At 45.7% G+C, this 14,055-nt stretch overlaps 1 protein-coding gene across 1 annotated transcript; it reads right to left on the reverse strand.

Moving 5' to 3' along the window:
• Positions 1-9,302: 9,302 nt before the first annotated feature.
• On the reverse strand, positions 9,303-12,936 carry LOC123091045 (inositol 3-kinase). The gene is made up of 2 exons (XM_044512436.1): positions 11,621-12,936; positions 9,303-9,856 (listed from the first exon to the last, which is right to left on the reverse strand). Exons 1-2 carry the CDS (start codon positions 12,929-12,931, stop codon positions 9,638-9,640), a joined length of 1,530 nt encoding a protein of 509 aa, XP_044368371.1. The 5' UTR covers positions 12,932-12,936; the 3' UTR covers positions 9,303-9,637.
• Between the last annotated feature and the right edge of the window lie 1,119 nt (positions 12,937-14,055).

The following is a 14,055-nucleotide window of genomic DNA, read 5'->3' on the forward strand; positions in this document are numbered from 1 at the left end:
CCTTAAGTGTGTAGACCCTACGGGTTCGGGAGACACGCAGACATGACCGAGACCGCTCTCCGGTCAATAACCAACAGCGGGATATGGATACCCATGTTGGCTCCCACATGCTCCTCAATGATCTCATCGGATGAACCAAGATGTCGAGGTTTCAAGCAACCCCGTATACAATTCCCTTTGTCAATCGATATTTTACTTGCCCGAGATTCGATCGTCGGTATCCCAATACCTTGTTCAATCTCGTTACCGGCAAGTCACTTTACTCGTACCATAATGCATGATCCCGTGACCAAACACTTGGTCACTTTGAGCTCATTATGATGATGCATTACCGAGTGGGCCCAGTGATACCTCTCCGTCATACGGAGTGACAAATCCCAGTCTCGATCCGTGTCAACCCAACAGACACTTTCGGAGATACCCGTAATATACCTTTATAGTCACCCAGTTATGTTGTGACGTTTGGTACACCCAAAGCACTCCTACGGTATCCGGGAGTTACACGATCTCATGGTCTAAGGAAAAGATACTTGACATTGGAAAAGCTCTAGCAAAACGAACTACATGATCTTGTGCTATGCTTAGGATTGGGTCTTGTCCATCACATCATTCTCCTAATGATGTGATCCCGTTATCAAAGACATCCAATGTCCATAGTGAGGAAACCATGACTATCTGTTGATCAACGAGCTAGTCAACTAGAGGCTCACTAGGGACATGTTGTGGTCTATGTATTCACACGTGTATTACGATTTCCTGATAATACAATTAAAGCATGATAAAAGACAATTATCATGAACAAGGAAATATAATAATAATCCTTTTATTATTGCCTCTAGGGCATATTTCCAACAGTCTCCCACTTGCACTAGAGTCAATAATCTAGTTACATTGTGATGAATCGAACACCCATAGAGTTCTGGTGTTGATCATGTTTTGCTCGCGGAAGAGGTTTAGTCAACGGATCTGCGACATTCAGATCCGTATGTACTTTGCAAATATCTATGTCTCCATCTTGAACATTTTCACGGATGGAGTTGAAACGACGCTTGATGTGCCTGGTCTTCTTGTGAAACCTAGGCTCCTTGGTAAGGGCAATAGCTCCAGTGTTGTCACAGAAGAGAGTGATCGGCCCCGACGCATTGGGTATGACTCCTAGGTCGGTGATGAACTCCTTCATCCATATTGCTTCATGCGCTGCCTCCGAGGCTGCCATGTATTCCGCTTCACATGTAGATCCCGCCACGACGCTCTGCTTGCAACTGCACCAGCTTACTGCTCCACGATTCAACATATACACGTATCCGGTTTGTGACTTAGAGTCATCCAGATCTGTGTCGAAGCTAGCATCGACGTAACCCTTTACGACGAGCTCTTCGTCACCTCCATAAACGAGAAACATGTCCTTTGTCCTTTTCAGGTACTTAAGGATATTCTTGACCGCTGTCCAGTGTTCCTTGCCGGGATTACTTTGGTACCTTCCTACCAAACTTACGGCAAGGTTTACATCAGGTCTGGTACACAGCATGGCATACATAATAGATCCTATTGCTGAGGCATAGGGGATGACACTCATCTCTTCTTTATCTTCTGCCGTGGTCGGGCATTGAGCCGAGCTCAATCTCACACCTTGCAATACAGGCAAGAACCCTTTCTTGGACTGATCCATATTGAACTTCTTCAATATCTTATCAAGGTATGTGCTTTGTGAAAGACCTATGTGGCGTCTCGATCTATCCCTATAGATCTTGATGCCTAATATGTAAGCAGCTTCTCCAAGGTCCTTCATTGAAAAACACTTATTCAAGTAGGCCTTAATGCTGTCCAAGAATTCTGTATCATTTCCCATCAAAAGTATGTCATCTACATATAATATGATAAATGCTACAGAGCTCCCACTCACTTTCTTGTAAACACAGGCTTCTCCATAAGTCTGCATAAACCCAAACGCTTTGATCATCTCATCAAAGTGAATGTTCCAACTCTGAGATGCTTGCACCAGCCCATAAATGCATCGCTGGAGCTTGCATACCTTGTTAGCATTCTTAGGATCGACAAAACCTTCTGGCTGCATCATATACAGTTCTTCCTTAAGATAGCCGTTAAGGAATGCCGTTTTGACGTCCATCTGCCATATCTCATAATCATAGTATGCGGCAATTGCTAACATGATTCGGACGGCCTTCAGCTTTGCTACGGGAGAGAAAGTCTTGTCGTAGTCAACCCCTTGAACTTGTCGATAACCCTTAGTGACAAGTCGAGCTTTATAGATGGTGACATTACCATCCGTGTCCGTCTTCTTCTTAAAGATCCATTTGTTTTCTATCGCTCGCTGATCATCGGGCAAGTCTGTCAAAGTCCATACTTTGTTTTCATACATGGATTCTGTCTCGGATTGCATGGCTTCAAGCCATTTGTTGGAATCTGGGCCTGCCATCGCTTCTTCATATTTCGAAAGTTCACCATTGTCTAACAACATGATTTCCAGGACAGGGTTGCCATACCACTTTGGTGTGGAACGTGTCCTTGTGGACCTACGAAGTTCAGTAGTAACTTGATCCGAAGTACCTTGATCATCATCATTAATTTCCTCTCGAGTCGGTGTAGGCACCACAGGAACATTTTCCTAAGCTGCACTACTTTCCGGTTCAAGAGGTAGTACTTCCTCGAGTTCTACTTTCCTCCCACTTACTCCTTTCGAGAGAAACTCTTTTTCCAGAAAGGATCTGTTCTTGGCAACAAAGATCTTGCCTTCGGATCTAAGGTAGAAGGTATACCCAATCATTTCCTTAGGGTATCCTATGAAGACGCATTTTTCCGATTTGGGTTCGAGCTTTTCAGGTTGAAGTTTCTTGACATGAGCATCACATCCCCAAACTTTTAGAAACGACAGCTTAGGTTTCTTCCTAAACTATAATTCATACGGTGTCGTCTCAACGGATTTAGAGGGAGCCTTATTTAAAGTGAATGTAGCTGTCTCTCGAGCGTATCCCCAAAATGATAGCGGTAAATCGGTAAGAGACATCATAGATCGCACCATATCCAATAGAGTGCGATTACGACGTTTGGACACACCATTACGCTGAGGTGTTCCATGCGGCGTGAGTTGTGAAACGATTCCACATTTTCTTAAGTGCGTACCAAATTCGTGACTTAAATATTCTCCTCCACGATCTGATCGTAAGAATTTTATCTTTCGGTCATGTTGATTCTCTACTTCATTCTGAAATTCCTTGAACTTTTCAAAGGTCTTAGACTTGTGTTTCATCAAGTAGACATACCCATATCTACTTAAGTCATCAGTGAGAGTGAGAACATAACGATATCCTCCGCGAGCCTCAACGCTCATTGGACCACACACACCAGTATGTATAATTTCCAATAAGTTGGTTGCTCGCTCCATTGTTCTGGAGAACGGAGTCTTGGTCATTTTGCCCATGAGGCATGGTTCGCATGTTTCAAATGATTCATAATCGAGAGACTCTAAAAGTCCATCAGCATGGAGTTTCTTCATGCGCTTGACACCAATGTGACCAAGGCGGCAGTGCCACAAGTATGTGGGACTATCGTTATCAACTTTACATCTTTTGGTATTCACACTATGAATATGTGTAACATTACGTTCGAGATTCATTAAGAATAAACCATTGACCATCGGGGCATGACCATAAAACATATCTCTCATATAAATAGAACAACCATTATTCTCGGATTTAAATGAGTAGCCATCTCGTATTAAACGAGATCCAAATACAATGTTCATGCTCAAACTTGGCACTAAATAACAATTATTAAGGTTTAAAACTAATCCTGTGGGTAAATGTAGAGGTAGCGTGCCGACGGCGATCACATCAACCTTGGAACCATTCCCGACGCGCATCGTCACCTCGTCCTTCGCCAGTCTCCGCTTATTCTGCAGCTCCTGCTGCGAGTTACAAATATGAGCAACGGCACCGGTATCAAATACCCAGGAGTTACTACGAGTACTGGTAAGGTACACATCAATTACATGTATATCACATATACCTTTAGTGTTGCCGGCCTTCTTGTCCGCTAAGTATTTGGGGCAGTTCCGCTTCCAGTGACCCTTCCCTTTGCAATAAAAGCACTCAGTCTCAGGCTTGGGTCCATTCTTTGACTTCTTCCCGGCAACTAGCTTACCGGGCGCGGCAACATCCTTGCCGTCCTTCTTGAAGTTCTTCTTACCCTTGCCCTTCTTGAACTTAGTGGTTTTATTGACCATCAACACTTGATGTTCTTTCTTGATTTCTACCTCTGCTGACTTCAGCATTCAAAATACTTCAGGAATAGTTTTCACCATCCCCTGCATGTTCTAGTTCATCACAAAGCTCTTGTTGCTCGGTGGGAGCGACTGAAGGATTTTTTCAATGACCGCCTCGTCCGGGAGGTTAATGTCCAGCTGGGACAGGCGGTTGTGCAACCCAGACATTTTTAGTATGTGCTCACTGACAGAACTATTTTCCTCCATCTTACAACTATAGAACTTGTCGGAGATTTCATATCTCTCGACCCGGGCGTGAGCTTGAAAAACCATTTTCAACTCCTCGAACATCTCATATGCTCCGTGTTTCTCAAAACGCTTTTGGAGCCCCGGTTCTAAGCTGTAAAGCATGCCGCATTGAACGAGGGAGTAATCATCAGCACATGACTGCCAAGCGGTCATAACGTCTTGGTTCTCTGGGATGGGTGCTTCACCTAGCGGTCCTTCTAGGACATATGCTTTCTTGGCAGCTATGAGGATGATCCTCAGGTTCTGGACCCAGTCCGTATAGTTGCTGCCATCATCTTTCAGCTTGGTTTTCTCTAGGAACGTGTTGAAGTTCATGTTGACATGAGCGTTGGCCATTTGATCTACAAGACATTTTTGGAAAGATTTTAGACTAAGTTCATGATAATTAAGTTCATCTAATCGAATTATTTAATGAACTCCCACTCAGATTTGACATCCCTCTAGTCATCTAAGTGTTACATGATCCGAGTCGACTAGGCCGTGTCCGATCATCACGTGAGACGGACTAGTCATCATCGGTGAACATCTCCATGTTGATCGTATCTTCCATACGACTCATGTTCGACCTTTCGGTCTCTGTGTTCCGAGGCCATGTCTGTACATGCTAGGCTCGTCAAGTTAACCTAAGTGTTTTGCATGTGTAAAACTGTCTTACACCCATTGTATGTGAACGTAGGAATCTATCACACCCGATCAGCACGTGGTGCTTCGAAACGACGAACTTTAGCAACGGCGCACAGTTAGGGGGAACACTTTCTTGAAATTATTATAAGGGATCATCTTATTTACTACCGTCGTTCTAAGTAAACAAGATGCATAAAAATAATAAACATCACATGCAATTAAATAGTAGTGACATGATATGGCCAATATCATATAGCTCCTTTGATCTCCATCTTCGGGGCTCCATGATCATCTTCGTCACCGGCATGACACCATGATCTCCATCATCGTGTCTCCATGAAGTTGCTCGCCAACTATTACTTCTACTACTATGGCTAACGTTTTAGCAATAAAGTAAAGTAATTACATGGCGTTAAATCATTGACACGCAGGTCATACAATAATTAAGACAACTCCTATGGCTCCTGCCGGTTGTCATACTCATCGACATGCAAGTCGTGATTCCTATTACAAGAACATGATCTCATACATCACAATATATCATTCATCACAACTTTTGGCCATATCACATCACAAAGCAATTGCTGCAAAAACAAGTTAGACGTCCTCTAATTGTTGTTGCACCTTTTACGTGGCTGCAATAGGGTTCTAGCAAGAATGTTTTCTTACCTACGAATAACCACCACGTGATTTTTCAACTTCTATTTACCCTTCATAAGGACCCTTTTCATCGAATCCGCTCCAACTAAAGTGGGAGAAACAGACACCCGCTAGCCACCTTATGCAACTAGTGCATGTCAGTCGGTGGAACCTGTCTCACATAAGCGTACGTGTAAGGTCGGTCCGGGCCGCTTCATCCCACAATACCGCTGAAGCAAAATATGACTAGTAGTGGCAAGTAAGTTGACAACATCTACGCCCACAACAGATTTGTGTTCTACTCGTGCATTAGAGAACTACGCATAGACCTAGCTCTGATACCACTGTTGGGGAACATTGCATAAAATAAAAAAAATTCTACATTCACCAAGATCAATCTATGAGTTCATCTAGCAATGAGAGAGAGGAGTGCATCTACATACCCTTGTAGATCCCGAGCGGAAGCGTTCAAGAGGACGGGGTTGAGGGAGTCGTACTCGTCGTGATCCAAATCATCGGAGATCCTAGCGCCGAACGGACGGCACCTCCGCGTTCAACACACGTACGGTCAGCGTGACGTCTCCTCCTTCTTGATCCAGCAAGGGGGAAGGAGAGGTTGATGAAGATCCAGCAGCACGACGGCGTGGTGGTGGATGCAGCAGGGATCCGGCAGGGCTTCGCCAAGCGACTACGGGAGGGAGAGGTGTAGCAAGGGGGGAAGGGAGGCGCCAGGTGTCAGGTTCCGGCTGCCCTCCCATCCCCCCTCTTTATATAGGGACCCCAGGGGGGCTCCGGCCCTAGGAGATGGGATCTCCTAGGGGGGCGGCGGCCAAGGGGGGAAACTTGCCCCCCAAGGCAAGTGGAGGCGCCCCCTCCCCTAGGGTTCCCAACCCTAGGCACAGAGGGGGGCTCAGGGGGGGCGCACTAGCCCACCAGGGGCTGGTTCCCCTCCCACTTCAGCTCATGGGGCCCTCCAGGATAGGTGGCCCCACCCAGTGGACCCCCGGAATCCTTTCGGTGGTCCCGGTACAATATCGGTGAACCCCAAAACTTTCCCGATGGCCGAAACTCGACTTCCCATATATAATTCTTTACCTCCGGACCATTCCGGAACTCCTCGTGACGTCCGGGATCTCATCTGAGACTCCGAACAACTTTCGGTTTGCTGCATACTAATATCTTTACAACCCTAGCGTCACCGAACCTTAAGTGTGTAGACCCTACGGGTTCGGGAGACACGCAGACATGACCAAGACCGCTCTTCGGTCAATAACCAACAGCGGGATCTGGATACCCATGTTGGCTCGCACATGTTCCTCGATGATCTCATTGGATGAACCACGATGTCGAGGTTTCAAGCAACCCCGTATACAATTCCCTTTGTAAATCGGTATTTTACTTGCCCGAGATTCGATCGTCGGCATCCCAATACCTTGTTCAATCTCGTTACCGGCAAGTCACTTTACTCGTACCGTAATTCATGATCACGTGACCAAACACTTGGTCACTTTGAGCTCATTATGATGATGCATTACCGAGTGGGCCCAGTGATACCTCTCTGTCATACTGAGTGACAAATCCCAGTCCCGATCCGTGTCAACCCAACAGACACTTTCAGAGATACCCGTAGTATACCTTTATAGTCACCCAGTTACGTTGTGACGTTTGGTACACCCAAAGCACTCCTACGGTATCCGGGAGTTACACGATCTCATGGTATAAGGAAAAGATACTTGACATTGGAAAAGCTCTAGCAAAACGAACTACACGATCTTGTGCTATGCTTAGGATTGGGTCTTGTCCATCACATCATTCTCCTAATGATGTGATCCCGTTATCAAAGACATCCAATGTCCATAGTCAGGAAACCATGACTATCTGTTGATTAACGAGCTAGTCAACTAGAGGCTCACTAGGGACATGTTGTGGTCTATGTATTCACACGTGTATTACGATTTCCGGATAATACAATTAAAGCATGAATAAAAGACAATTATCATGAACAAGGAAACATAATAATAATCCTTTTATTATTGCCTCTAGGGCATATTTCCAACAGGGCGAGTGAGGGGGCCAAGGGAAGAAGAGGGGGCAGCGGAGAGCGGAGCGAACGGCGCCAGAGACGGGGGAGAGGCACGGGGGAGCACAGATCCGAGGGCAAGCCGCGGATGCCGGGCGGAGGAGAGCGCAAGAGAGGAGAAGGGGGGAGCTCAGGGGAGGGGAAGGAGAGGAGATGGGAGCCATCTTTCTCGTCGGAGGGTCAATCACCGAGAAAGCTTGCTCTAGAACACCATTCACAATGACCAACGTCATAGATGATCTAGGTTTTCCTTATCAATGCCACGTGGGCTTTGCTCGGCGGCGCACTCTAGCGGCGACGAGAGAGAAGGAAGCAGTTGTAGACGATCTAGGTTTTTCTGACGGTGAGGCAGTTTTACTCAGGGTTGCCGTGGATATCCATGTGTACAACCCTAATTCGCCCATAGATAAATTTGGGTTGTAAAGCAACCATTAGAAAAGTCCTATTCTGCTCCAAAATTAATGCTCCCTAATGAAAGGTAAAATAAAAAATATCAAAAAAATATAAAATCTAGATCTTTTTTGGCAGACAAATTTTAGTGCAAAATGATATTCGTGTAAGCCATGGCAAAAAAAAAACAATTAGCAGTCCAAAATCCTTCCAAAACTAGCATTTTAAAGCATCATTTTGTTTGCCATGACTTTCTAGAATGGCATTTTTGATAGCTTGGAGCAGATACTCCGCATCCCCTCATCAGACAAACTAGATGATAGCCCGCACATTGTTTCAGGAATGTCAACATATTTCAATGTGATTCGCTGTATGAAACATGAATATTTAAAGTAATAATATAAAAACTGAAACTAATATATATATAATTTATTATGTTTGATTACTATATACTAGTTGTTAAATGTTTGTGATATACTCCGTCCGGAGATACTTGTCATCAAAATCAATAAAAGGGGATGTATCTAGACGTATATTAGTTTTAGATACATTCCTTTTTATCCATTTTGATAACAAGTATTTTCGGACGGAGAAAATATATAATAGAATGAAAATTCTCATGTATGTTTGCATGTTGAGTTGGGTCATTTTTGCATGCATGTCATGATGAAGTGACATGCTTGCATGTTGAGAGACATATGGTAATGGGGTGGCCTTTCTAATGCATGTTGTGCCATACTTGCATGTTGAAGAAAAATAGTTAATGGAGGCTAGCTATTTAGATATACTCCCTCCGTTTCTAAATATAACTCTTTTAAGAAATTTTACTAAAGTCTGCATACGGAGCAAAATGAGTGAATTTACGCTCTTAAGTGCATCTATATATATCCATATGTAATCCACATTAAAATCTCATCTCTGAAAAGACTCCCTCCGTCCCAAGACAAGTGTCTCGACTTTGTAGTAGCTCTAATACAAATTTGTACTAAGCTCAAGACACTTATTTTGGGACGGAGGAGTATTTAGGAACGGAGGGAGTAGAAGAAATACTATGGAAGCACTGTTTAAATTTACTTTAAAACCATGTGTAAATTTGTCTCCATAATACTTTTGTTGGATTTCATGAACTACAAAATTATAGGGGAAACTTGAAGGGGTGGTATGTACAGCCCAGCCGTAACAAGCTCAATCTCAGTATTACAGAATGGTTCTCCGTATGCTAACAAATGGGAAGCTGTCTTGAGTAGAACCGTATTCCACACAGTTCATGACCGTAAGCTCCGGCGGACCAATCTATTCCGTCTGTTGGCTGTACAGATCTCAATGTGAAATCTGGGAGGGCAGTTTCCCATTATTTCGCAGTGAACTTCAGGTCAGCATCCACTTGGCGGTGAAGTCGGCTCTTGTGCCGAGAGAATACCATCGCCGTTTTCAGTTGCTGGTGGTGACTGATCGCGCATCAGCCTCGCTGCTTCCTCCAGGGATGCGTGTAGCTCATCGTGCATAATCGATCTCTGGAAGGTGAAGGTGGCGCCGTTTATACATGGACTAGACCGTGGTATCGCCTTGTCCTCGAGTATCCGTCTGACAGCCTGCAACAAATCAAAACAAAAGACAGGTCGTTAACATTTAGTAAATTTGGACAACTGAATTTGAAACCACAAAATCTTGGTTAAGTCACAAACGGTATCTGAGCCATCTGAGGCATATGACCCTTATCCGTCTATGGACCTCAACAGTACTTGACTGTCAAATATGTGAATCTGATCTATCATATATTCCTTAATCCTTGTGAAATGAGTAAATATTGCTAAGTGTAAAGTGGTACCAAATTATTGCTTGGTCAAACTTAGTACGTTCTACCAAGTTTACAAGACAGCAGTAAGACACTGGGAGCTGGGCAGTTTCTGATTGGTTTCATGGTTCCTTGCTCCTAGATGAGGTTACTCAGGGCTGAGATTTTTTGTAGAATTTGATATTCCTTCCATCTACTAATACAAGGCCACTTCATATATTAAAGTCTAACTTCGATCATTAGTTTTACCAACAAAATGTGAGTCATATGTCATAAAAAGTACTATGGCATTGGATGCACATTTCGAAGAACTTTTTGATAATACTCCCTCCGTCCCATAATATAAGAACGTTTTTGACACTACTAGTGTCAAAAACGTTCTTATATTATGGGACGGAGGGAGTATATTTTTTATGACATATAACCCATATTTTGTTGACCAAAATTATTTGATACGGACAACAAATTGACCTTGTATACAAAAATGGAGGAAGTGTTATTTACCCTGTTAACAATTCATTCCCTAATAGTTCCACTAGACACTCTTCATTGAAATGCATTTTTATGCTATGGCACCAGGAACTCTATGATATTCCATTCAGACCATTTTAACAGATGAACCATGATACGTCACTCATGTTTCATCTCAATAATATGCCACTTTCTCAGTATCTCCCCTGCTTTATAATTAACCCATTTGCTCCATTCAAGATGACCAAAATATCCAACATGTATCACTCTGACCCAGGTATGGTCATGGTAATACTTCTGCAATCCATTCCTTCACGGCATCTGCATGCTACCATCTCAAAACCTAAAAACCTAGCAATGATTCCTTTTGGACAAAATCATTTCCCTTTTGACAATTGGCATCGATTCAAGTGTGCTGGATATGGACGAGCCGGATGATTTGTAGAACTCCACGGCTGAATATGTCTTTGTCTTATTTTCACCAGCTTTCTGGTATTATCTTCTGACTTAAACATGTGCTGTTTGAACATAACTGACCACACCATATGTAATTTGGTAACTAATCAATTTGGATAAACAGGCTTAAGAACAGGTCTAAGTCCCCAATACTCCAACCTGATCTAGGAAAGGTGTTAAAATCCAAAGGTAACAAATAGGGGGAAGGAAACAATGTAGATCACAAGACTTGAATGGCAACTAATTGATTTTCCTAATTTGAGTAACATTATTAGAGTACCATTTCATTGACATCTGTGCAGTGTTGACCCAGAAGGATGAATTTGGTCTGCTCTTTCTTTTAAAGTAGGTATATACAGCTTACAATGCTGCAGAAAATTTCTCTAGCATCACAGGATTGAACCAGAAGTTACCATGATGACCAGGCCGCTCCAATCACACATGTTTCTTGCTAACAATCAACTAATGCTCCACACCAAAGTGCTATTGATGAAAATGCATGTATATATTTCAGGAAGTTCTAGGATGTAGCTTGTTAAAGCTACTATTTTGGATCCCATTTAATTGATCGGCCGCCAGGTGCTTTCCTAATGAACAGAAAAAGTGAGCACTGATGTCTCGAAAGAGTGCAAACCTGCAACATCTTGGGATGGAAGGTGGGAACGCCGACTTGGGAGACAGCAGCTGCGCCGAAGAAGTTACCAAGCAGCGCAGCGTCCGTAGCTGAGAGCCCCCAAAGCAGACCGGCCGCGAAACCGGCGAGATAGCTGTCTCCGGCACCTGTAGGATCCACCTGGACGGCGGGGAACGGCGCCACGCGTGCCTCCCCGCCGTCCCAATACAGCCGGCACCCATCCCTCCCCTCCGTCACGATCACGCAGCAGCACCGTCTCGCCGTCTCCACCCCCACGTACGGCGCCTCCTCCGACGACGCCTTGAGGAACGCTACCCGCTGCAGAAGCCGCGCGTACGGCGTATCCTCCAGCGCCACGTGGCGGACGGCAGCGCCGCTGCCGTCGCCCTCTGCGTCGAAGGCCCGGATCAGCGCCTGCGCGTCCACGAGCACCGCGCGGCAGAGCCGAATCATCCGCTCGAGCGTCTCCGGCAGCACCTCCCCGGCGACGCCGACGGCGAGGCCGTAGGCGAAGCGGCGGTCGGGGAGGTCCTCGGGGTAGATCGGATCGCAGGCGTGGACGCGCCTGAGCTGCCTGTCGGGCGCGTGCGCGGACGCGGCCGCGTCGGAGAACCGGGCGTGGAAGGAGGTGGTGGGCCGCGCGGGGCAGAGCAGCGGCGGGTGCCGCGCGGGCGCCGGCGCGGAGGCGTAGGCGAAGTCGGGCCCGACCTTGGACACGACGGCGAAGGAGGCGTCCGGGGGCGACGCGGCGTCGAGCACGTTGGAGACGAAGGCCGCCGCGCCGCCGAGCGTCTCGCCCACGACGCGGCCGCCCCGGAGGAGCACGTCGTGGCAGTAGCTCCCCACCACGAGGCCCTCGAGCGCGGGTCCCCCCTTCGGCTGCTGCTGCTGCCCCGCCCCCTCGTCGTCAGGCTCCGGCATGGTGGCGGCGACGGCGACGGCGGAGGGGGGCGGCGCCAGCGTGGGACGGGCGGTGTCGGACGGGCGGAGAGGCGGGCGTGGGAGGGGAGGAGGGGCGCGACGGCATGGCGCGGGGGCGAGGACGGGAGGGGAATAAATGCGCGGGGTGGTGGGGTGATTCCGGGAGGCGACAAGGGCGTCTTTACAGATACCGCGGCGGTGCTCGGCGCGGGGCGACACGTGGTGGCGGCGCACGTGTGAGCTGGAGCGGCGGCGGCCGCTGACTCCGCTGCGTGGAAGGCCGGAGGACGTCAGGCATGGATCGCCGGCTTCACCAACCCTTGTCCGTGTGGCTTGTGAAGTTACTCTAGGGAAATTCGATCTTACGATCTCATTGGATCGTAGTCTCATGAAAAACAAAGAAAACCGCATGGTTAAAATGTCATCTATTACCTCTGTTCTGAAATATAAGTCGTTGGAGGAGTTCAGTTTACAGCCCCGCAACGACTTATATGTAGGAACGGAAAGAGTACTTCTAAAACGGGAGTGTATAGACTCGCATTCACAATTTATCCAAATCTTTTACTTCTTCCGATTGGAAAAAAGGAGCAGTGCTAGACGGCCGGTTATTTTTGATCTCACCTGCACACGACACTGTGAACCTAAGTTAACGACCGTGGATCAAATTTGTACTTGAAAAGTGAGACACGAGATCACAGTGTCGTGTGCAGGTCGGCCCTCATAGATCATGTGCAGAGACATTCCGGGAAAAAAGTAGACACTTTTTGTCGGAGGGAGTACTATTGAAGGAGAGCTCGTCTCCATCCCCTTCCATCAATTAACTTGAAATAATCTAAACCAAATTAATACTATTCTTTCCTTCAATAGTACCCTAAAATAAACATGCGTTAATTTATGGAGAGTATCATTTATTGAAGGGGAGAATCACGTTAATTATGTAGAATTCTTGTACGGAATGATTATGTAAGTATCATCGAGCGTTTGCCAAGATGATCACATTAATTATGAAAAGTATATCACTGAGCGTTGGACAGGAGGATCGTATACATTCGCCTCCTTGCCTCCACAAATCGGTACTTTTCTTTCCTCATCACACTCATTCTATAAAAAACATGTGTCAGTTTATGAAGAGTATCATTCTTTGGACAGGAGGATGATGTTAATTATGAAGAGTGTCATTCATTGTAGTAAGAGAGCATCATGTTAATTAGGGAAAGTGTCATCGAGCATTGGACGGGAGGATCATGTTAATTAAGGAGGGTATCATTCTTTGGACGGGAGGGTCAATGTAATTATGAAAAGTATCATAGAATGTTGGACAAGAGGATCACGTTCATTATGAAAAGGTATCATCGAGCATTGGACGAGAGTATCATTAATTATGGATATCATTAACTTTTTACTAAGTGCATTTGAGGTAGTATAATATTTTCTATCTATAAATTTTGCTATAGGCTTGTAGTGAATAACATCACGCGAATTTTGTGATAAGGGTGAGGGTTGAGAGTGAGCAG

The sequence above is a fragment of the Triticum aestivum genome, chromosome 4B, assembly GCF_018294505.1.
Source record: "Triticum aestivum cultivar Chinese Spring chromosome 4B, IWGSC CS RefSeq v2.1, whole genome shotgun sequence".
Classification (NCBI taxonomy): domain Eukaryota; kingdom Viridiplantae; phylum Streptophyta; class Magnoliopsida; order Poales; family Poaceae; genus Triticum; species Triticum aestivum.

Coding starts and splice junctions, on each gene's coding strand:
- LOC123091045 (XM_044512436.1), bottom strand. CDS start 12,931: ATGAGACTACGATCCAATGAGATCGTAAGATCGAATTTCCCTAGAGTA. Junction 9,857..11,620: donor TCCATCCCAAGATGTTGCAG/GTTTGCACTCTT, acceptor GATTTGTTGCAG/GCTGTCAGACGGATACTCGA.